General features: G+C 40.9%; 1 protein-coding gene across 2 annotated transcripts; it reads left to right on the top strand.

The window, feature by feature from the left end:
• Nucleotides 1-5,935: 5,935 nt before the first annotated feature.
• On the top strand, nucleotides 5,936-23,889 carry LOC106565224 (protein-glutamine gamma-glutamyltransferase 2). Of its 2 annotated transcripts, none has more exons than XM_014132103.2 (13): nucleotides 5,936-6,202; nucleotides 11,881-12,060; nucleotides 13,201-13,419; nucleotides 13,534-13,652; nucleotides 15,502-15,630; nucleotides 15,797-15,974; nucleotides 16,188-16,323; nucleotides 18,406-18,509; nucleotides 18,812-19,051; nucleotides 19,952-20,227; nucleotides 20,509-20,669; nucleotides 21,035-21,171; nucleotides 23,703-23,889. In XM_014132103.2, exons 1-13 carry the CDS (start codon nucleotides 6,193-6,195, stop codon nucleotides 23,851-23,853), a joined length of 2,040 nt encoding a protein of 679 aa, XP_013987578.2. In that variant the 5' UTR covers nucleotides 5,936-6,192; the 3' UTR covers nucleotides 23,854-23,889. The 2 variants fall into 2 exon arrangements, with proteins under 2 accessions (XP_013987578.2, XP_045547393.1); XM_045691437.1 differs by lacking the exon at nucleotides 5,936-6,202 and adding an exon at nucleotides 9,470-9,497.
• Nucleotides 23,890-25,545: the final 1,656 nt, after the last annotated feature.

The following is a 25,545-nucleotide window of genomic DNA, read 5'->3' as shown; positions in this document are numbered from 1 at the left end:
GGTGGAAATTTGTATAAACCTTTCTTTCTGACTCTCCGACATTTGCAACATTGTTTCAAAATTCAAATTAGATCCCTAGCTCTCCCATAGAACGTGTTGGGGGTCGAGACGAGACAAACAGTCAGGCAGCGTTTCTCAACCAGTTCGAAATCATGAATCAGTTGGAATAATGTTTATGGATATATATAAAGAAACTGAAAAAAGGTCAAACAAAACTAAGTGCAGCTAGGGTTCAGTCTTTCCAGCTTCAGTTTTGAAGTGATTGCAATGGACTGTTTTCTGATCAAGAGAAGAGTGCGGGTAGAAAATGACAATCCAGACCAAGACCCTGTCTCCGAGGGGGCCAAAGAGGAAGATAAGAAAGATGAGTCAAAGAGAGAAACATGACGTGAGGGAGCACCAGAGCAGTTCGTCGCTGCTAGCTGCTCCACAGCCAACGTTAGCTGCACTGTTAGCACACTGTGCTAAACATAGCCACCGCTCCCTCTGATTTAAGTCAGTCACCTTTCGAAGAACCAATGCACCCTCTTCTTCGATGTTATCCAGCCACAAAAGTTGGACAGCAGGATCGCTACTTCAATCATAGATGGTATGAGGATTACAAATGGCTGGAATATTCTATTTCAAAGGACTGTGCTTTCTGCTTTGCATGTCGTCACTTTCAACGTCCAGGAAACCATGGAGAGAAGGCAGCATTTACACACTATGGCTACCAGAACTGGAAGAAGGCGACAAGTTTGTTCAAGACACACAATGCTAGTGTGGAGCATAAATATGCAATGACAGCGTGGAATGAGTGGACTACTCAGAAAGAGTCTGGCTCAGCAATACGCAATGCTCTATAAAATGGACATAATAGTCCAAGAGAACAGAGCGTATATGAGAGCAGTTGTGGAGTCATTGCGTTACACTGCATACCAGGGACTTACACAGACAGAAGACATAGAAAACGACATGGCTGTCAACCTATGACCTGTACTTTTACAGGTCATAGGCAAATTTGACATAACAGTTGCACAGAAAATCTCAGATAATCCTAGAAATGCTAAGTACACGCATCATGATATACAGAATACTAGACATTTTGGCAAATATGTGACTCACCACCTGGATTCAGTCTTATTTAGCATCATTTGAATTTCATTTTTTTTTTACATTAGATGAAAGTAGAGACTCAGAGCTACAAATGGTAAATCATACACTGCATTTGAGGAAACAATGGGAAAGTTTGAAAGTTGATCAACTTGTAAACTCACTTTTGAGAAAACCGTCTTTCAATGTTTTGGTACTACTATTGGAGAGCCCTTCTTTGTCTACACCCATTCAGCATTGTTCACACCCTCTTAAGCCTTAGCCCTACATTTCACATTTACATTTTAGTCATTTAGCAGACGCTCTCAGAGCGACTTACAGTAGTGAATGCATACATTTCATACATTTCATAAATGTATTCTCCATACTGGTCCCCCGTGGGGACTAACTTGCCAGCTACTTCCAAACATCTAAGAGAGAGAGAGAGAGAGAGAGAGAGAGAGAGAGAGAGAGAGAGAGAGAGAGAGAGAGAGAGAGAGAGAGAGAGAGAGAGAGAGAGAGAGAGAGAGAGAGAACAGCTCACCGAACATACTCACCTTAGCAGTGCTGGTTAGGCTGGTATATTATCCAGAGTGTTGGTGACTGCAACTGTGCTGTCAGAATGTCAGTTTGTAAATTCAGAGCGTTTTGCGTTCAGAGCGCACACTGGATGCTCTGGACAATAAGTAGGGTTGTTCCAAAAGCTCTGACCTCACAACGACAGTCAAGCACCCAAGCTAACTGGCTAACATTGGCTAGCTACTTCCAGACACATAATGAGAGAACATCCCACTCTGACCATTTTACTCCCCCGAGCAGAGCCGGTTAGGCAATTTTCATGCTATCCAGAGCGTTGGTGACTGTAACTGTGCGGCTGGCAACAATTGAATTATGCTTTGTTTCCGACGTTTACTGACACTGGACATATTCAACGGGTGTTGAGCATTCAAAAATTCATCAGTTATTCTGCGCTCTGGCACACTAAGATGAGAGTCTTTTGTTAAGAAATGTAGCTAGATAGCTAGCTAGGTAAACAATGAATCCCAATGCATGATGTAACATTAGTTAGCGAGCCAGCCAGCTAACGTTAGCTAGCTAGCTAACAGTACACTAACTTGAAATGAAAATACTTTGTCAAAATTAGAGTGGAGTCTTTTGTTAAGACATGTTGCTAGCTAGCTTAACAATGCACCATAATCACAACTCATGACATTATTACCCTTCATGAATCAGCAGGTAGCTAACCATCCAGGTTCTATGGCTATAACTAGTCAAGCAAATCTGAGATACGGAGAATAAGATCATACACAATGTAAGCTAGCGACTCAGACAGCTAACGTTAGCTAGCTAACAGTACACTTGAAATGAAACCACTTTCTGTCAAAATTAGAAACGTGTAATATCTGAAAATGTAGCTAGCTAGACTATCTTACCAGTATACATCATGGTTGGATGCGTCTCCTGTCTGATGCCATGCATGGTTGCCCTTAGTTTGACGATGTAATCCAGACTGGTGTTTTCTCCATACTCGAATTCCACTGATTTCAAAACTCGATCCTCCAGAAAGTGGAGAGCATACACATAACATTAGCTAGCGAGCCTGCCAGCTAACGTTAGCTAGCTAACAGTACACTTTAACTTGACATTAGGTTTATGCAGTTTTACTACTTGATACATTTTTTAAAAGCTGTTTTTGACACAATTATCTAGACATACTGACCAGCTCCAATAGACAGACGTGTATTATATGGCAGACCAATCCAAACTCATCTCTCGGCATGTCCAGCCCACTCATTATCTCAGCCAATCATGGCTAGCGGGAAGGTTGCTCACTTTTTCTGTGGCTAAACCAACTAGGCTTATAATTTAACAATTTTATTTGTATTTACAGATGGTAAACTTTGTTAAAACAAGTCAAACTACGTTTCTATTTAATCCTCAGGTACCCTAAAATGTAAATAAACTATACTATTTAATACGGAAAGAAGTATGTTTAATAGAAAAGTAAAATTAGCAAGTGTGCGTCCTCTTCGTCGCACGCCCACAGACTGATTTCCAACTGTGACTCCTGGTACCAGGAAGAAACAAGCCTGAAACCTTGAACAAAGACTGTTGACATCTAGTGGACGCCATAGGAATTGCAATCTGGGAGCTGGAATTGCATAGGACCCATAGCTTTCCATTGAAAGAAATTAATTCCTGTTGGTTTTTCTTTGGATTTTCGGCTACCATATCAATTGTGTTATAGTCTCATACATTATTTTAACATTTCTACAAACTTCAACGTGTTTTTTATCAAATTAGACCAATTATATGCATATCCTGGCTTCTGAGCCTGAGTACCAGCAAGTTTACTTTGGGCACTTCAATCAGGTGGAAATTCTGAAAAAAAGGACCCTAGCCCAAAGACTCCTTTGTGGACATCTATACACTTCTGCATATCTGTCACACTACCAGTAACTTCTGCGTCCCGTGAGCACAGTTTTTCCTTCATGCCGTGTGTAAAAACCTACCTGAGAAACACAATGGCTAACCCCGACTCAGCAACCTTGTCTGCCTGTCCATACACATAGAAAGAACCAAGGCCCTGGATGCCCAGAAGATTATAGACTCATTTGCACTGAACCACAACAACAGATGCATCGTCCTTCTATAAAACTACACTTAGTGAGTAACTGAAAGGCCTTTTATTTATTGACAGAGCGCGCCTGTCCGGTGGTGGGAACATGATTCAATCGCGCTGATCTGGATCTGGATGGAACAAGAAGACACATTCATATTGTCGGCCAGTTGGCCTACAAGTATTTTTGTAATAGAAATAGAATCGCTAAGATTGTGATGATAGCCAGCTCGTTTTACACTATGTCTGCACAGTTGACAGGCATAGGGTAAGTGCACTTCTCGTGCACTTTGGATATTATTAATTTCATTTCTGACATTGTGATACCCATTTTATCCTAAACATTATTACCAATGCACAGTTGTCTGATTATGCATATGGATTAAATGTACTTATTGTTGTTGGCACATTTTGGATGTATTGTGTTGTTATTGCTGAAAGACTTCAGCACCAGACAGCGCCCGCGCTTAAGTCTTTCACCTTTGCACGTGAAATACTTTTTTTGTCATTGCCTTGTGGTCACTTGTATTAGCCTTAAAGCTATTTTGTTGAATATTTTTTGGCCAAATTCATTTAAAAACTACATTTATATTGAATGTGCTGTGTGTCATATCTGCTTTTATTGAAAAAACGAGAACTTCCTTATAACTCCTAAGTCATGAAAATCAACTATTTTCTTAGCACCACCACGTATTGGTCAAGCTCCCCCTTAGCACAGGGAGAGAAAAAATCCTGGCGTCGTTTTGTGATCCAACCATGTTGCGTTGCTACCATGTTGTGTTGTCATGTGTTGCTGCCTTGCTATGTTGTTGTCTTAGGTCTCTCTTGTCGTGATGTGTGTTTTGTCCTATATTTATATATATGTTCTTGGTCCATTACTGTTCACTCTCTACATAAACAATATCGGTGATGAGATAAGAAAGTGTCAAATTCATTTATATGCTGATGACACTGTCATGTACTCTATCGCTTCAACGGCTGATCAAGCATTATCACTATTGGAGACATATTTTAAGATATTACAAGGGTCTTTTATACAAATGCAAAGAAATGCAAGGAAAACACATTTTATGTGTTAGGTTCAAAAAGTTGGATGAAAATACACTTGCATTTACGAGCTTAGATGGTTCTCGAATTAATCAGGTCTCTGCATATAAATACTTAGGGACATGGTTGGCTGATACACTCTTTTAAAATGCATATTGATGAACTTTGTAAACGGCTAAAAATCAAGCTAGGCTTCCTCTATAGAAACAGGACATGTTTGTCCTCTACAAATAGAAGACAAATTGTGCAAGCTACTTTTATGTCTGTTATAGATTATGGCGATATTATTTACATGCATGCTACGGCATCAACACTTAAATCGCTGGATGCTACTTATCATTGCGCACTTAGGTTTATTACGGGTGCTAGCTACAGAACTCACCACTGTGTTTATTATCAAAATGTGGGTTGGACCTCGCAGTCCGTGAGACAAGAACAACATGCTCTCGTGTTTGTCTATAAAGCACTTCTGAATAAACTACATTCTTATTAATCATCACTCATCAATGTTATAATTATAATTCCTAAAACCAGGTCTCAAGCATGGATTAGACTTTAAGCCTATGCGATTTCCACAGAGTTGGGTATGGCTTGCCTTTTCCTGTTACGCTCCTTGCTTATGGAATAGCCTGCAGAGTAAACTTAAACTTGAGACTCTTGTCCCCCTTGCCCATTTTAAATATTTATCGGAGGATTTTTATTTTTGTATTGCTGTTTCGGGTAAATCACGGTTTGCCTGCCCTCGACTTTGTCTCGGGCCTAACAACACACGTGCCAATATATCCTCCAAACACCAGCTTCTCGGGCATTATCACTTAATTAATACTCACACAATGTTTACATTAACCCTCAAATTCACGACACATTTTATATACATTGATTAACAACGTGGGTCATTTTGACCCCAAGAAGAAACTATTGGATAAAGCATGAATCACAGCAAAATATCAAATTATTTCTTATCAAAACATCAACCGGTCAGAGTCACTCCTACATTTTATTCATTAAAGTATGTCTACACATACATGAAAATGACTTCCCTATTCCCTATTGTCACACAAATTAATGTAGTAAATTATGCAACTATAGGTGGAGGTCTCAGTGGAGTGTGTCCCGTGTGTGTGTGTGTGTGTGTGTTTACTGTGCGCGCGCACCCTTTCCATGCATGTGAGCGCGCGTATGCGGGGGTTCTTGGAAGCCCAATCACTCCCCAACCGAAATTATGCATTATGCTGTCGCCTTCTGCAATGTTTGGTGCGCTGCAATATGGCAAGAGTAGCCTACAGATCCAAGGAATTTCGGTGACGCGCATGACCACTCCAAATAAGACCTCCGTTCAGTCTGAATAGCCCGGCACAGTGTAATAGACACAGTCATTGAGAATAACCTACATCCAATATCCCCTGCCAGCCAGCATACCCCAGACTCTTGCCCGGCTGTAGATCAACGCGATCATGGCTCAAGGTAAGATTTTAATAACAAGACTATTTATAATGTTATATTGAAAATATTGTATATCTGCGAATCTTCTTCTGTAGTGCTTGCATCACCCAATTTACTGCTTATTTGAACATAACTTTGAACTTGATAGCGACTATGAATTACATGTTTTTGTTTCATAAACAGTATGCTAAAACAACAAATGCATTTTTTGCAATATTAACAAAAATGTAGACTCTACACAGTGGCAGACTTTGTTTGTTTCTGACTCATTCTCTAGTAACATATCCTACTAAAATAGCGCATGTTATGTTATTTCTTCCAAAAATAAATCACTCCATACAGGGCTGAGCCACAACTTGGTACCTAAATATTTGAAGAATTTAGAGCATTTCCATATTGCCTTATAAGGCTATTGGAGAATAATTGCTCTGTTTAGAAAAAACGCTAAAAACTGAAGAGACAAAGTGAAATCTGACCCATCCCCCGCCATAGACGAATTATGACAGCAAATAGCTTTGCTGGTTGTCATTTGATGACCTAGGATATGCTATAATGGTGTGAAAGTGGAGCAACAAATATTTTCCTATGGCCAATGCTTAAACCATAACTACCAACTTAACATGGTGCATACACTGTAGACATGGCTATGAGAAGATGGTTTGAGTTTGGGGGGGGTAACATTTTTCTCTAATAACGCAGTCTGTCATCGCATTTGCTAGTGTCATACAGTCCAGCAGAAGCGTTTTTAGGATTTACTAACATGTGGATTTTTAAGGTCCAGAAAAATGTGGCCATTTCATGCAATTCTAAGTCATTTAGGCTTACATGACAGGAGACATTATAATAATATTTTTTTCTACTACCCAAATGACCTAAATGAGTGTCTCTGACACTGTCAAACAGATCAATAAAAACAACCTTGTCTTGACCTGGTCCAGGGTCAATAAAAAGAAGGGAGATACAGATTGTACAATATTAAGAGTACATATAGGCTACAGTAGGCTACTCAATCAACTTTCCAGTGGCACTGACTTACACAATGATGAAGATAGCATGGATATGTATAGCCTAGGCTTCTCACCATACCGGTGATGGTCTCAAGATAGGCAGGAGCTACTTTGAAAAACACTGGTGTTGAGTTGTTGAGAAACAACATTTTCACGTCTAGTGTACTGACAGATTAGTATTCTCATTTTAGCAGCGGGCATTTGCTTTCCAAACGTATTGCCCACAATTATAATTTGAAACTTGTGAAAGGCCTATTAGCTATTCACTGACAGTGTGAAGAGAAATAGAATCCATAAAAACGGAATCCAGAGAATGACTGTGCCCATTCAAGTCCGGACTGGCAGCCATTTTGAGCATACCTATGAGTTTACCAGTCAAATTGCCAGGATGAGAGGCCACAACAAGCTGTTTGGTGTGTGTGATGCCCAAATTCAGTCAGTGTTTAGACAGGAGTAATTATATCATTTTGGCAAAATTATTTCAATTCATCAGGGGGTGCTGCAGCACCTTCAGCACCCCTACTTCCCATGGCTATGCATATAGATCATCATTTGATTATTATAAATATAAAACCAACATTTCATTTTTCTGAATCACCATTTCTGATGACACTAATGATGATGACACTAATGATGACACTAGCAGCTGTAAATGCAACCAGTAACTGTCCCACACTACATTTTGTCCTTGGAATGAGTTTGACCCATGCCTAAGCCTAATATATTTGCATATACACTGAGTGTACAAAACATTAAGAACACCTGCTCTTTCAATAACTTAGACTGACCAGGTGATTCCAGGTGAAATCTATGATCCCTTATTGATGTCACTTGTTAAAGCCACTTCAATCAGTATAGATGAAGTGGAGGACACAGGTTAAAGAAGAATTGTTAAGCCTTGAGACAATTGAGACATGGATTGTGTATATTATGTGCCATTTGAACAGGGTATGATAGTAGGTCCCAGGCCCAAGAGTTTGAGTGTGTCAAGAACTGCAACCCAGTGCATTTGGAAGGTTTTCAGACCCCTTGACTTTTCCCACATTTTGTAACGTTACAGCCTCATTCTAAAGTTGATTAAATAAATTTTTTCCATCATCAATCTACACACAATACTTCATAATGACAAAGCAAAAACATTTTTTCAGATTTTTGTTTTAAAGGAAATATCACATTTACAAAGTATTCAGACCCTTTACTCAGTACTTTCTTGAAGCACCTTTGGCAGTGATTACAGACTCAAATCTTCTTGGGTATGATGCTACAAGCTTGGCACACCTGTATTTGGGGAGTTTCTCCCATTCTTCGCTGCAGATCCTCTTAAGCTCTGTCAGGTTGGATGCGGAGTGTCGCTGCACAGCTATTTTCAGGTGTCTCCAGAGATGTTCGATTGGGTTCAAGTCCGGGCTCTGGCTGGGCCAGTCAATGACATTCAGAGATTTGTCCCGAAGCCACTCATGTGTTGTCTTGGCTGTGTGCTTAGGGTCGTTGTCCTGTTGGAAGGTGAATCTTCGCCCCAGCCTGAGGTCCTGAGGGCTCTGGAGCAGGTTTTCATCAAGGATCTCTCTGTACTTTGTTCCGTTTATCTTTGCCTCGTTCCTGACTAGTCTCCCAGTCCCTGCCGCTGAACAACACCCCCACATAATGATGCTTCCTTCACCATGCTTCACCGTAGGGATGGTTCCAGGTTTCCTCCAGACGTGACGCTTGGCATTCAGGCCAAAGAGTTCAATCTTTGTTTCTTCAGAACAGAGAATCTATTTCTCCCCCGATTGCTTTGTTTGGTCAGGCAGCCAAGAGTTGGTGGTTCCAAACTTCTTCCAGATTGATGGAGTTCACTGTGTTCTTGGGGATCAAGGATGATCAATGGAAACAGGACACATCTGAGCTCAATTTCGAGTCTCATTGCAAAGGGTCTGAATATTTATGTAAATAAAGTATTTCTGTTTTTATTGCCATGATAGTACAATGAAACATTGTTAAATGCCTCTAAGCTTAAGCTGCATGCTGCATACTACAGCATTCGCTCATCTTTTGGAGCCATGCAGGGCAGTTTGGTTCAATGTGCTTTAATTAAACAGTTAGGGAATGGGGAATAAGTGTCACCTGTTTACAATGTGTCTCTCTCTACACATGCACAAAGTGCTCGATTATGATGACTCCCAGGAGTGCACAGCTCTGACGGTATGAGGGGAAAAACTAAATACCACATTTCCAACAGAGAGTGGGCCGGCATTTGTGACACAGTGTTGTGTTTTTACAACTGTCAGAGGAGAGAGAGAGACCTGCTTCATTCATGACTAGGCTGGGTAAGTTGCTTGTAATAGCTGAGAGAATGGAATTCATTTTTCCTGGGATTTGCTGTACCTGCCTCTGTAAAAATGTTACTGACTAGGATCCTTCATAGCCCTGACCTTATTGAATTTATGCTGGCCCAGTAGTTCTGATAGGCATATAGCACGGGCCTTGACGTGGGAGTGGTCAAGGTTAGTCGACTGGAAGCAAAACAGGGGAGGGTAAGCCAAGAGTGATGGCATGATGGAGATGGCGACCTCATAGTAGTACTGTTGCTTCACTCAATGGGGTTATGTGACAACCCAAATGGGAAGACACATGCCCTACACACATAGCTTGTACTAATCTTTGTCAATTCATTATTTTTAGCAGACTGTAATACAGTGATATCATTGATTCACAATTAAACAGTGGAATAATCCAAAACAACAATAACTACACCCTACCTACAGAAACCCTTTCAATTCAGATGGCACATTATCTTTCATACCACAATGCTAGAGTGGCTAATAAAAATGTATTTTATTTGACACCAATGATGTAATGTGATTATGACACGCAGCAATAAACTGCAGTTTACCATTACATTGATTTAGCCATTGCCTGTGTTGTCAAAAAACAACATTTTGGTTCACCATCTCTCATCTGCTATTAATCTTCGTAATGGTCTCCAGATTATGACATTGATAGATCCATTTTATAGGCCTGTTGCCTCTTGGTGTGCAAAAGCACAAGCTCCGGTATACTTTATGGCTCAGTAAAATAGGGTTACTGCCAACTATGTTCCTCTTTAGGATGAGCTAATAATGCCCCAGAGTTGGACTGACGACTGGAGTTTGTCTCCTTTAAGGCCCACCTTTCAAATACGAAAAAGTATGAAAATGTATGCACTCACTTGTCACGTCCTGACCAGTAAAAGGGGTTGTTTGTTATTGTAGTTTGGTCAGGGCGTGGCAGGGGGTGTTTGTTTAGTGTGTTTCGTTTTTTTTGGGGCAATGTTCTATGTTGGTATATTTCTATGTCTGTGTCTATTTAGTCTATTTCTATGTTCAGGGTTTTTGGTTTGGCCTTCAATTAGAAGCAGCTGTTCTTCGTTGCTTCTAATTGGAGGTCATATTTAAGTAAGGTTTTTTTTTTTGTCACTGTGTTTGTGGGTAGTTGTTCCAAGTGTAGCTGTGTGCCTCACAGGACTGTTAGCGGCTTCGTTTGTTATTTTGTTTTCTGTGTTCATGTTTTCTTCTCAATAAATAAGAAGATGAGTTTACACATTCCCGCTGCGCCTTGGTCCCATCCTTACGACGAACGTGACATCACTACTGTAAGTCGCTCAGGATAAGAGCGTCTGCTAAATGACTAAAATGTAAGCGTAAACTACAAGGTGTGAAACATGCTGTGGGTAAAATGTAGAAGATGTACTATCCAGATGGTCTTAAACTCCATAAATGTTAGCACCCTAACATTCTTCAAGAAGTAGCACCCTGGCAAGCAGAGTGTACAAGCACCCTAGAGCAAGCAACCTTAAGTTTGAAGAAGACATCTCTGATTGTGTAATATGGTTAATGTAACTTCATTTTCTTAGCTGTTTGTGTGAAAAAGAGATGTTATGTTGTCCTATAGGCAATTAGGATGGGACCCAATATAGTGTGTTAGCTTAACACTTGAAATGTTAAACAGTGGTCAGTGTTAAAACACCAAGCTATAATGGACCATGTAAATAAAAACAAATATACAGAAACACTTGTCAGTCAGTGTTTAAATGGGCATAACCTTTGGCACTGCACGTTCATTTTCCATCAAGTTTTTTTCAATGCCCAAGATTATTTAACAACACCCTGTCTTGTCTTGAGGAAGCAGGGGGACTGTAGTTCTTCCTACTGTATAAACAGGAAGTCAAAATGTGGGACTTTAGTCACACCGAGGCCGGGGGATAAGGAGAAGTACAATATTTGCTTGCGCACTTCGCCTAGCAGGCAGTGACAGAAAATGTACGTTGTCTCATTTTCTCTCTTGTGAAAAATGTCCCTTTTTTTAAATGAATCAATAAAAGTGTTGAGATGGGGGAGCCAGGAGCAATTGGAAGAGTCAAGTTCTCAGCCTATGGCTGAAGACATAGAAAGCCTGGATAGACCCTACTGTCCTAAAAGCAAGGGGAGGGTTGGTCCACCACTGAGGCGCCAAGATAGTTATTCAATAAAATGTTATTTCTATAGCGCTTTTTACAAACACATGTCAGAATGTGTTAAACCATACTATAATGAAGGTGGGCCTACAGTATACCCTCAAAGAACAAACAGAGGAACTTTCGAGCAGAATTCTGTTCCCTCGTAACTGGCTGGGTAGATGTTAAGAGGTCATTCCACTCACTATGCCTCTCTCTCTCTCTCATCCATCTCCCAGCATTGGAAATTGCCAGATGGGACCTGGAGTGTGAGTTCAACAACACAGACCACCGTACGGAGCTCAACGGGGTGGAGCAGCTGATCGTTAGAAGAGGCCAGCCGTTCACCATCAACCTGCACCTCCGCTCGGGGGAATACCAGCCTGGCGGCAGTGCACTCAACCTCACCGTGGAGACAGGTAACTGTGTTTTCACTGGGTTGTTAGCTGACATCAATTCAGTCTGAAAGGTGCTAGCTCAAAATAAAAATCATAGGTTAAAACAATAGAAACAAAAAGAGCATAGTCTGTTGTTATGGTGTTACACACTAAGGAGCAGCGCATGCATGAGGTATTTTCAAATTTGCAGATTTAGACTTGATCCCCACTGAGCAAAAACTTGTTGAATCAATGTTGTTTCCATGTCATTTAAAAACTATTGAAACACAGAAAACCAACTTTTAACCTAAATCCAATGTCATGGTGACAGGTTTTGTTGATTTTACGTTGAATTCACATTAGTTGACAACTCAACCAAATGTAAATAAAAAATGTACGTTGAACTGACGTCTGTGCCCAGTGGGGAGATGTTGCTGCCATGCCCAATAGACTGTTTTAATTTAATCAAATAAACATTTAAGCAGGTATTCACTGAGGCTATTTAAAAGTCCTTACATATTTTGGAACTAAGTTTCTGTTTAGATTTTGAACAGGGAATGGAGAACATTCTTTAACTGGGTCTTGTCTGTCAGGAAATGTCAAAGGTACTATGGAAATGCATAATTGTGTGTTTCTATTGGCACTGGGACCTTGTTGATTCTCTCCAATGGCAATTGTGATCTAGAAGACAATAAGGAAAAAGAAAAAAGATGATGGTGATGTTGTTTCAAGGAAAGGGAAACTGTTTTAGCCTGGTCCAATTGTCAGTGATACCAGTATTGAGCAGAATAGTTAGTTGCCTCCTCTACCATTATTTACCCTCAGGGTAAAATTTTTCAGTCAAATCTTTATCAGTAACATAACTTTTGGATTACTCAAACTTAGTAATGGAATCTGATAAGTTTCCGTTACTTTTGGATTGATTACTTTCCCTTTTAGAGGCAGCAGAAGACAAAAAGCATCCATAAAACGAATTTGGTGTGTGATCATAGTGGTCTCTGACTTGTGGTCAGACTCGCTCAGATGGAACCAACTTAAACTTGCACCTATTTTCAATGTTGAATTGAATGTCATTGAGAAACAGAAAGGTGTCAATGTATTATTTTTCACAAACATCAGTTCTGTGTTTCAACGGTTCCTATTCCATCCCTATCCCTTCCTCTCCTCCATGTCCTCTTCCAGGTCCCCAGCCCAGTGATCAGTATGGCACACGGGCCTCCTTTGGTCTGACTGACCAAATCGACACCTCCCGCTGGAGTGCCGCAGTCACCAGTCCCCCCGGGTACATGGTGTCCCTGTCCATCTGTTCCCCCCCGGACGCGCCTATCGGACGGTGGCGCTTGACCCTGGGTCAGGGGGGCTTGGTGGAGTTTGTGCTGCTATATAACCCTTGGTGCACAGGTGGGTAAACATTCCTTGAGTCATGCTGTCTGCAAGTGCATCCATTCAGTGTAGTGGGGCCTATGTACAGACGATACCTTATTACTGTATTATTTGTATGTCTCTTGGCAACAGGCGATGTGGTGTACATGGACAGTGAGGAGAAACTGACGGAGTACGTCTTGGCTCAAGATGGTATTATTTTCCGAGGCAGCTGGAAATACCTCATCCCTACACCTTGGAATTTTGGCCAGGTACCAACACCAACACAAGTGCTATCGGCTCCACTTTGGCCCAAGCTTACCCCAATAAGGAAAAATTGCCCGTTATCAAAAAATGTGCTCTTAACCACTTTCCTACTACTGTACTGTGTACTTTCAAAATAGAGATAGTGTTGCCTATATACTTATCAGTGGCCTGACAAGTGTGATAAAGGGAAAATAGGGTTCAGAGGAACTTGTGATGGATGGGACATCCTGTCAACTGCTGATTGGAAAAATCCACTTCAGGCTGATCGATTTCCAAATCTAGACACTTCCATTGGTTCAATCAGTGTATGATTGACAGATCATGATAATCCCACTGTGAGATTTTGAGACATAGATTCCATTGTTGATACAGCTCTGTATTTAATGGGTGTGTGTCATAGTTGCATACTGCTTATGCATGTGACTGGTATCCAGCTTTACTAAGCATTTGCACCTGTTATTTTCAGGAGGGAATCAAAGTCAAGAAGCAAACTTCTAATCCTTTGATCATTATTTGACCTTTTGCTCACTCTTGCATGTTTAGTTCCATTTAGAAAATATATACAGTACCAGTTGAAAGTTGGGACACGCCTACTCATTCAAGGGTTTTTCTTTATTTTTACTATTTTCTACATTGTAGAATAATAGTGATGACATCAAAACTATGAAATAACACTTATGGAATCATGTAGTAACCAAAAAAGTGTTAAACAAAGTAGCCCCCCTTTGCCAAGATGACAGCTTTGCACACTCTTGGCATGCTCTCAACCAGCTTCATGAGGTAGTCACCTGGAATGCATTTCCTGTACTCTGGGGTATCAGTTTGCGTGTTGCCGTGTGCACTTGTTATTACGGGTCTCGTACCTTGTATTTATTAGAGGTTTACACCTCGCTTTTTGTTTGGGTTACAGCCCTATAATATATATACAGTTGAAGTCGGAAGTTTACATACACCTTAGCCAAATACATTTAAACTTAGTTTTTCATAATTCCTGACATTTAATTCATGTAAAAAATTCCCTGTTTTAGGTCAGATAGGATCACCACTTTATTTTAAGAATGTGAAATGTCAGATTAATAGTGTAGAGTTATTTATTTCAGCTTTTATTTCCATCACATTCCCAGTGGGTCAGAAGTTTACATACACTCTATTAGTATTTGGTAGCATTGCCTTTAAATTGTTTAACTTGGGTCAAACATTTTGGGTAGCCTTCCACAAGCTTCCCACAATAAGTTGGGTGAATTTTGGCCCATTCCTCCTGACAGAGCTGATGTAACTGAGTCAGGTTTGTAGGCCTCCTTGCTCGCACACACTTTTTCAGTTCTGACCACAAATGTTCTATGGGATTGAGGTCAGGGCTTTGTGATGGCCACTCCAATACCTTGACTTTGTTGTCCTTAAGCCATTTTGCCACAACTTTGGAAGTGTGCTTGTGGTCATTCTCCATTTGGAAGACCCATTTGCGACCAAGCTTTAACTTCCTGACTGATGTCTTGAGATGTTGCTTCAATATATCCGCATGTACAGATGTAGGACCTTAAATTGGACCTACAGGACAGGTATATTGTCATAGCAAAATAATCCTGCAGCAACAGGATTTGAACATTTAGTTCATAATGTTGTTTGATTGGTAGTTAGGATATTAGCTGACCAAAAGTAGGCTACATGAAAAGTGCAACACTGTTAATATAACTAACTGCGTGCTTGTGTGGATTTTCAGTAATTTTTTGTAAATCACAAAAATAATCTGCATTTCCTGTGGTGTAGGAAAATTTGAGCAACAAAAGAGTGATCAAATTAAGATGCTACATCTGTAGTCCATCTTTCCTTATTTGTTTTGTCTGTGTTGTGTAGTTTGAGGATGGGATTCTGGAAGCTTGTCTGAGAATCCTGGAAATGAACCCCAAGTGCCTGCGTAACCCTGGGAAAGACGCTTCAGGGAGGAAGAACCCAATCTATGTGTCCAGAGTTCTCAGTGCCATGGTGAGATCATATCAAATGGGTTTCCCATCCTGTCATGCACTACATTACACACTACAGTGCATACAGGAGAATAGTTCAACATAGATGGCAAATGGCACCTCTCAAAATAACAAAGTAAATTTAATGTGAAATGAAGAGCCTGACCATTGTTGTCCATGTCCCTCAGGTGAACTGTAATGACGACAAAGGGGTCTTGCTGGGCAGGTGGACTGATGACTATGACGGTGGGGTGAGCCCCCTGTCATGGAAGGGCAGTGTGGAGATCCTGCGGAACTGGGACACAAATGCCTGTCAACCTGTGCGCTTTGGCCAATGCTGGGTGTTTGCAGCAGTGGCCTGCTCAGGTTAGACATGAACGCATAGAAATGCTAACAGCACGTTTACATACTGTATCGTGATGTAGGATAAAAACATTTTGTTTTGCACAAGACACATTAAGTAGCACATTCTATGAACTACTTATGTACAATGTATTTATAATGCCATATGTTAAACCTGAAGTAGAATAGTTCATGAGTAGTACTGGCTAACTGTACATTATTTCTCTGCCCTATCAGTTTCACGAGCCCTGGGCATCCCTTGTCGAGTGGTCACCAACTACAATTCCGCCCACGACACCAACAGTAACCTGGTGATAGAGCGCTATGTGGATGAGAACGGACAACTTGTTCAGAAGTCGAGAGACATGATATGGTGAGAACTCAGGACTATCAAATTGATGAGTGACAGAATTTCCACTCAAACAAATTCAACACAGCTAGAGGATGTTGTACAGTATATAGTCGGAAAATACTGTTTTTCACTGTAAAAAATGAATAAATAAAAAACCGGTCAAAAGTACGGCAGCGCAGGGTGCCAAACATTAACTGAAAAAAAAACATCAAAAGACGTCAAATCTTAAAATTACAGACATTTACATTAAGAGTCAGAGTGACAAAAACGGTAACAGATATCAACTGCTTTGGCAGGCTAAAATGACAGAAAAAAAACAGTAATTTCTGATTAAGGTATGTGTTTTAAGATGTATATTAACTGAAACGTATTGTAGAAATACATTCTAAATAGTACAAGTTTGGGGTAACTTATTGTATATTTACAGTTTTCAATGGTTATTCTATAGAAATACAAAATCAAAATGCAGTCATTTCTGATTTTAAGATGAAAATCGATTAAATTTACTCATGCCTTTTAGACAACAATCTGGAAATAGTCAAAGCATTCCGGAAGATGAACAAATGAACAAATGTCCTGCTCTTCTGCCAGACAGCAATCTGGAAAGGTCTATTATCCTACCAACGGGACATTAAAAACTATAATATCTTATGTTTCACTGAGTCGTGGCTAAACAAAGACATGGATAATATAGAGCTGGCTGGGTTTTTTGTCCCTCAGCAGGACAGAACAGCTATGTCTGGTAAGAAGAGGGGTAGGGGTGTGTGTCTATTTGTCAATAACAGCTGGTGCGCGATGTCAACACCATAGTACCCTCAAAGCTCATCACTAAGCTAAGGACCCTGAGACTAAACACCTCCCTCTGCAACTGGATCTTGGACTTTCTGACATGCCGCCCCAAGGTGGTAAGGGTAGGAAACAAGAAATCTGCCACACTGATCCTCAACACTGGGGCCCCATAAGGGTGCGTGCTTAGTCCCCTCCTGTACTCCATGTTCACCCACGACTCCAAAACCATCATTAAGTTTGCTGACGAGGGAGGAGGTCAGAGACCTGGCAGTGTGGTGCCAGGACAACAACCTCTCCCTCAATGTGAGCAAGACAAAGGAGCTGATTGTGGACTACAGGAAAAGGAGGGCCAAACAGGCCCCCATTAACATTGACGGGGCTGTAGTGGAATGAGTCGAGAGTTTCAAGTTCCTTGGTGTCCACATCAGCAACAAACTATCATGGTCTAAACACACCAATAAAAGTTCTATAGCTGCACCATCGAGAGCAACCTGACCGGTTGCATTACTGCCTGGTATGGCAACTGCTCGGCATCCGACCATAAGGCGCTACAGAGGGTAGTGCGTACAGCCCTGTACATCACTGGAGCCAAGCTTCCTGCCATCCAAGACCAATATACTAGGCAGTGTCAGAGGAAGGCCCCAAAAATTGTCAAAGACTGTTCTCTCTGCTACCACACGGCAAGCGGTACCGGAGAGCCAAGTCTAGGTCCAGAAGGCTCCTTAACAGCTTCTACCCCTAAGCCGTAAGAGTGCTGAACAATTAATCAAATGGCCACCCAGACTATTTACATTGACACCCCCCAACCCTTTGTTTTTACACTGCTGCTACTCGCTGTTTATTATCTATGCATAGTCACTTTACCCCTACCTACATGTACAAATTACCTCAACTAACCTGTACCCCGGAACATAAAGCCTCGTTATTGTTATTTTATTGTGTTACTTTTTATAAAAATGTTGACTTTAGTTTATTTAGTAAATATTTTCTTAACTCTTATTTCTTGAACTGCACTGTTGGTTTGTAAGTAAGCATTTCACGGTAAAATGTACACCTGTTGTATTCGGCGCATGTGACAAATACAATTTGATTTGATTTGGCTGTTGTGTCCTTGTAGGAACTATAAAAAAAGAAATAAAAATATACACATCCAACTTATCAGTTGCAGGACAGAAGCGAAAAGGAACATATCAAAGCAGGAAGGAACGTCCGCAACTCTGGTGTGCTCCAACTTGGATCGAAAGGTCGTCTTTTTTGTCCGTCTGATTAATTCACCATGAGAACATACCAGAGTTGGTATTTTTTTCTTTGTAGGAACTACCACTGCTGGGTCGAGAACTGGATGACCAGACCTGACCTTAAACCAGGTTTTGATGGCTGGCAGGCCATGGACCCCACACCACAGGAGAAGAGTGAAGGTAAGGCATTGAGAATAACACCAACTATAATAACCCCAACAAATACAGAATAGCCCATAAAAGGGCCTGACCCCAATTCAAATGTGTATTGATTCCCGTGATACGATTAAAGTTACGTATTGGGATTTGGTGTAGAAAGTTACGTATTGGGATTTTGGTGTAGAAACTGCTAAATCGCTAATCGTCATATTTTACTAGTAGAGATAAAGATATGCCTTAAGATAAGACTTAAAAACATGTCATTTTCAGTTCTCTCACAGATTGTATGACTTTTTCACTCACTCACTATCCCGTTCTTTCAGGAGTTTACTGCTGTGGCCCTATCCCACTGAAAGCCATCAAGGAGGGCGAGCTCACCTATAAATATGATGCCCCATTTGTGTTTGCGGAGGTCAACGCTGACGTGCACACATTTATGAAGCACAAAGACGGCACCACAAAGAAGATAATTAGCTCCGTCCAAGTGGGCCTGAAGATCAGCACTAAGAGTGTGGGCAGTGATAGGAGAGAAGACATCACACACCTGTATAAGTACCCTGAGGGTAGGGAGCTTCGCTACAACAAACAATAAGGACCCCCAATACTTGATAAAAATTTGCAGCGTGGCAATAGGGCCAGGCATGGCTGGCATCCTATTATGTCTGGTGACCAACAGAGTCAGACAAGTGCTGACATGAGGTGCATTCAACAAGGGAAATTGGTTGCGAACGTTAGCTAACATATACCATTTGTCTTGTGTTAGCCGTGACCGTTCACTAATATTAGTGAACAGTCTGAGAAGGTAGTGTGCAGCGAACATAAGTGTCTGTTTTGGTCTAAACGGCTGCTACAAATAATGAAGTGACCATGTAGGCTTTCTATTACATGTAGTAGGAATGTTTGAATATTGTTGCTAAAAAGCCACAGTAATCCTTACAAAAAGTAGCTGTTTGATGTTTCACCATAACATTTTAGAATGTTAATTCAAATCGTTCAACTGAAATTGTTACTCTGGCAACATTTTCGCCGCAACAGAAGCCTTGTTGAATTCGCCTCAGGTTGTGAGTGAAAAGGCGAGGATATAATAAGGGGAAGGAGAGGTAGGAAACGGGAAGCTTGGGTTCGATGATATATACACACCACTGCATCACACTGACTGAAAATGGACAAACTAACAAACACACCACTGTAACATGCCATCAGTACACACTAATGTCACATTACACCACGATATGCCACCAAGACAGCAGATAGGAAAATCACATATTATGTATCAATATTTGTAATAGTCTGTTCACTATATGTACAATCCAAGAACGTATAGAGCAATTTGTGGTGAAGGACACTAAGGACTACTCTGGTTTGGAAACAAGTTCTTATTCTTCCCTGAATGTGTCAGGGTTGATCAGAGGCTATACACAGTATGAAAGCATGTATAACTTTTAGTTTTTTTGTGCCCCCAGGTTCTGACGAGGAAAGGGAGGCCTTTACAAAAGCCAACCACCAGAACAAACTTCTGCAGCAGCAAGAAAATGCTGGCCTGCTTATCGCTATCAAGGTTTCTGCGGAGATGAGGAAGGGCTGCGACTTTGACGTGTTCGCCGTGGTTACGAATAACACACCGAATGGGAAAAAGTGCCGTCTGGTGTTCGGCTCCAGAGCTGTGTCCTACAACGGCATTCTGGGAGAGAACTGTGGGTTCAAAGACCTGCTCAACGTAGCGTTGGCACCTGGAGAAGGTCAGTTGGCTTTGTAGAATGGAGTGTTCTGTGTATAAATGTATGAGTGTGATATACTGTATCTGGATTTGATTATCATTTACACCTAGCTCTTTTAGAGTATAAGCCTGTGTACAGATGTATCTCTTCATGTTCTTTCATTGTCTAATGCTAATTGTGTGTCTATGTCAACGAATGCAAACTGTCCAGTGCTTTGTGTCTCTGCTTATGTCAATGTGTCAACATGTTTTAAGTTGTGCTTTTGTGAGTGTCACTTTCTAAGCTTTTATGTCTCTCTCCAGAGAAGCGAGTACCTCTGAGAATGAACTATTCCAAGTATGCCGAGAACCTCACTGAGGACAATTTGATCCGGCTGGCGGCTCTGCTCCTAGACTACGGCACCCGAGAGGCCTACCTCGCTGTGAGGAACGTTGTACTGGAAAATCCTGAGATCAAAGTCAGGGTACGGTCACTACTATAACACTTTACAAACCAAGAATAAAGCATACAATAAAAATGTGTAAGTGCAATCGTTAACATTAATAGTTTATTAATTAATATATGAATAAAGCATAATCAGCGGGGTAGTCTGACTTGGGAATCAAAGTTTCAAACATTTGGTCCCAAGCCAAGTAGACTAACCACAGTTCCAAGAAAACAAAGTTGCCTGGAAGTACTCATGCTAGGACAGAGGTCACAATATTCATTTGAAAATAAATGGTTCTAGCTGGCATTGCAAGCTTGAGTCAGATTTGTATCGATGGAACATTTCTCTTGCCGATGAAATGCAACGTCTCAGAGCATTAAGTGATGTCCCTTACGTTGTAGATTCTTGGGGAACCCAAAGAGAACCGTAAGCTGGCGGCTGAGATAACTCTACAGAACCCTCTGCCAGTACCACTGCAGAACTGCTGTTTCACCGTGGAGGGTTCCAACCTCACTGGAGGACAGATCATCACTGAGAAGTAGGACAACCATGGCAGTGTGACATCTACATTATGTCCAATAACCTCTATGGGCTAGGCGGGACGAATTCGTCCCACCTACGTAACAGCCACTTGAAGCCTGTGGCGCGATTTTCAAAACCTTAAAATCCTATTACTTCAATTTCTCAAACATATGACTATTTTACAGCTATTTAAAGACAAGACTCTCGTTAATCTAACCACACTGTCCGATTTCAAAAAGGCTTTACAACGAAAGCAAAACATTAGATTATGTCAGCAGAGTACCAAGCCAGAAATAATCAGACACCCATTTTTCAAGCTAGCATATAATGTCACCAAAACCCAGAAGACAGCTAAATGCAGCACTCACCTTTGATGATCTTCATCAGATGACAACCCTAGGACATTATGTTATACAATACATGCATGTTTTGTTCAATCAAGTTCATATTTATATCAAAAACCAGCTTTTTACATTAGCATGTGACGTTCAGAACTAGCATACCCCCGCAAACTTCTGGGGAATTCGCTAACATTTTACTAAATTACTCACGATAAACGTTCACAAAAAGCATAACAATTATTTTAAGAATTATAGATACAGACCTCCTCTATGCACTCGATATGTCCGATTTTAAAATAGCTTTTTGGTGAAAGCACATTTTGCAATATTCTAAGTACATAGCCCAGGCATCACGGGCTAGTTATTTAGACACCCGGCAAGTTTAGCACTCACCATAATCATATTTACTATTATAAAAGTTTGATTACCTTTTGTTGTCTTCGTCAGAATGCACTCCCAGGACTGCTACTTCAATAACAAATGTTGGTTTGGTCCAAAATAATCCATCGTTATATCCGAATAGCGGCGTTTTGTTCGTGCGTTCCAGACACTATCCGAAATGGTAAAGAGGGTCGCGCGCATGGCGCAATTCGTGACAAAAAAATTCTAAATATTCCATTACCGTACTTCGAAGCATGTCAACCGCTGTTTAAAATAAATTTTTACGCCATTTTTCTCGTAGAAAAGCGATAATATTCCGACAGGGAATCTCCTTTTCGGCAAACAGAGGAAAAATCACAAAGGCGGGGGCGGTCGGGTCATGCGCCTAAGCCCAGAGTCCCTTGATCGGCCACTTGAGAAAGGCGATAATGTGTTTCAGCCTGGGGCTGGGATGACGACATTCTGTTTTTTCCCGGGCTCTGAGCGCCTATGGACGACGTAGGAAGTGTCACGTTAGAGCAGAGATCCTTAGTAAAAGATAGAGATGGAAAAGAAGTTCAAGAAATGGTCAGACAGGCCACTTCCTGTAAAGGAATCTCTCAGGTTTTGACCTGCCATTTGAGTTCTGTTATACTCACAGACACCATTCAAACAGTTTTAGAAACTTTAGGGTGTTTTCTATCCATATGTAATAAGTATATGCATATTCTAGTTACTGGGTAGGAGTGGTAACCAGATTAAATCGGGTATGTTTTTTATCCAGCCGTGTCAATACTGCCCCCTAGCCCTAACAGGATAAGGACTGATAACAGATCAAGTCCATGGATATCAAACACTAACAACAGGACATGTGCTTTTGTGTATACAGTATAGGACATGTTAGTAAAGGTCAAAGCGTATAGCCATTTAGTGTAGTTTGTCAGGTATGTCCATAACCATATGTAATTCATACACATATAATCATCTAGTCACCGAGTGGTGTATGTCCATGCTTTGGTAGTTGGAGTCAATGATAAGAGTAATGTCTGTAGCAGACAATAACGCTTACATGTCAAAAGCAGAGTAACAGCCTTATTAGGGCTAAGATGGATATTGAATTCCCAGCCATCTACAAATCAAGCAGACTAAAATTTTCCAAGTGTCTTGCCAAGGTCACAATTCATGAAGCTTCTCAAAATAGTGTTTTGATTGGAAAAGTAACACTTTCACATCAAAGACTAAGGAGTTGGCTAGACAAAAGCAAGATGTTTCACCAGTTAATTAATGTTTGTCCGGATTTATTCACTATAAATAAAATAATTGGATTTTGAGAGCATCGCTTTGTCAGAGTTGGATCTCCAAACATTCAGATGCTGGTGACGATAGGGTTTGGTTGACTTGCAATTCCCAGATGTTTGGCTCAATGTGGTGTTACGCAATCGAGACAACTGCCTAGAGGCAGAGAATATGAAGGGATTTGATTATAAAGACAGTTTTGAATGAGTTTGAGAAGCTCCTATGACAGATTTATATATCCTATACGGATATATGAATATGGTTATTTAGCAGATATTTTAATCCAAAGTGACATCTAGTTCACACATATGTATATGGCTGGTGGTGTAGGATGAGAGCATACTGTAGACAGTGAAGCAATACATACACAGTCCTAGCTGGTCAACTCAGCAAAATTATTACAATCACACTAGCTAAAGACATCCATTGATAGCCAAGGCGTTCATAAAAAAATATAAACTGTCTAAACAGTTATGCTGAGAATGCTGAGCATGATAGAGTGTTCCAGAGTATGTCGATAGAGTAACTTCTAAATATGTACCTTCCTTAGACTTAACTCCACGGTGGAACCCGGGCAAGATGCCAAGGTCAAAATCTACTTCACGCCAACCCACTCAGGCCAACGGAAACTGGTGGTCGACTTTGACAGCAATAAGCTGTGTCACGTCAAGGGCTACAGGAATGTCATCATCGGCAAATAGAGGACCCACCCTGAGTCTACACTCCATATAACCCAGTGAAGACAAGGATATACAGCTGTTTCACAATCTATGCATATTTCTATACTCCAAGATCTCTTTTATCACCTATAGATAAACAAATTCTCTTGTTTGTTAGGATTACACAGTGCCTTCGGAAAGTACTCAGACCCCTTTGACGTTTTCCAAATTGTTGCGTTACAGCCTTTTTCTCATCAATCTACACACAATACCCCATAAGAACAAAGCAAAAACAGGTTTTCAGATATTTTTGTAAATGTATAAAAACAATAATAGAAATACCTTATAAGTATTCAGACCCTTTGCTATGAGACTCAAAATAGTGCTCAGGTGCATTCGGTTTCCATTGATCATCCTTGAGATGTTTCTACACCTTGATTGAAGTCAACCTGGGGTAAATTCAATTGATTGGAGATGATTTGGAAAGGCCCACACCTGTCTATATAACAGTGCATATATGACAGTGCACGTCAGAGCAAAAACCAAGCCATGAGGTCGAAGGAATTGTCCGTAGAGCTCGGAAGCCGGATTGTGTCAAGGCACAGATCTGGGGAAGGGTACCAAAACTTCCTGTAGTATTGAATGTACCCAAGAACACAGTGGCCTCTATCATTCTTAAATGGAAGAAGTTTGGAACCACCAATACATTCTAGAGCTGGCCGACCGGCCGAACTGCGCAATCAGTGAAGAAGGGCCTTGGTCAGGGAGGTGACCAAGAACCCGATGGTATCAAAAGTATCAAAAGTAAATGCAATTACTAAAATATACTTAAGTATCAAACGTAAAAGTACAAATCATTTCAAATTCCTTATACTAAGCAAACCAGATTGCACCATTTTCTTGTTTTTATTTTATTACGGAAAGCTCAGACATAATTTGCAATCAAAGCATTTGTGTTTAGTGAGCCGCCAGATTAGAGGCAGTAGGGATGACAAGGGACTTTTTCTCTTGATAATTGTGTGAATTCGAACTCTTTGGCCTGAATGCCAAGCGTCACATCTGGAGTAAACCTGGCACCATCCCTACAGTGAAGCATGGTGGTGGCAGCATCATGTTGTTGGGATGTTTTTCAGCGGCAGGGACTGGGACACTAGTCAGGATCGAGGCAAAGGTAATGGAGAAAAGTACAGAGAGATCCTTGATTAAAAACCTGCTCCAGAGTGCCAAGGACCTCAGACTAGGGTGAGGAATGGAAGAAACTCCCCAAATACAGGTGTGCCAAGCTTGTAGCATCCTACCCAAGAAGACTCGCTGCTGTAATCGCTGCCATAGGTGCATCAACAAAGTACTGAGTAAAGGGTCTGAATACTTATTGTCACGTCCTGGCCAGTATAAGGGTTAATTGGTATTGTAGTTTGGTCAGGACGTGGCAGAGGGTATTTGTTTTATGTGGTTAGGGGTGGTGTTTTTCTAAAAAGGGCATTTGATTTAAGTATTCCGGGGTTTTTGGGCACTGTTCCTTGTTTACGTATTTCTATGTTGATCTAGTTAGTTGTATGTCTATGTTTGGTTAATTGGGGTGGACTTCCAATTGAAGGCAGCTCTGTGGTGTTGCCTTTGATTGGACGTCCTATATTAGTTGGGTGTGTTTGTCTGTTTAATTGTGGGAGATTGTTCCGTGTATAGCATCAAGCCTTACAGGACTGGTTATTGTCGGTGTGTTTCTTTGTATAC

The sequence above is a fragment of the Salmo salar genome, chromosome ssa12 (genome assembly GCF_905237065.1).
Source record: "Salmo salar chromosome ssa12, Ssal_v3.1, whole genome shotgun sequence".
Taxonomy (NCBI): Eukaryota; Metazoa; Chordata; class Actinopteri; order Salmoniformes; family Salmonidae; genus Salmo; species Salmo salar.
Note: the sequence above shows the minus strand (reverse complement) of the source record. Positions and strands in the feature narration are given on the sequence as shown.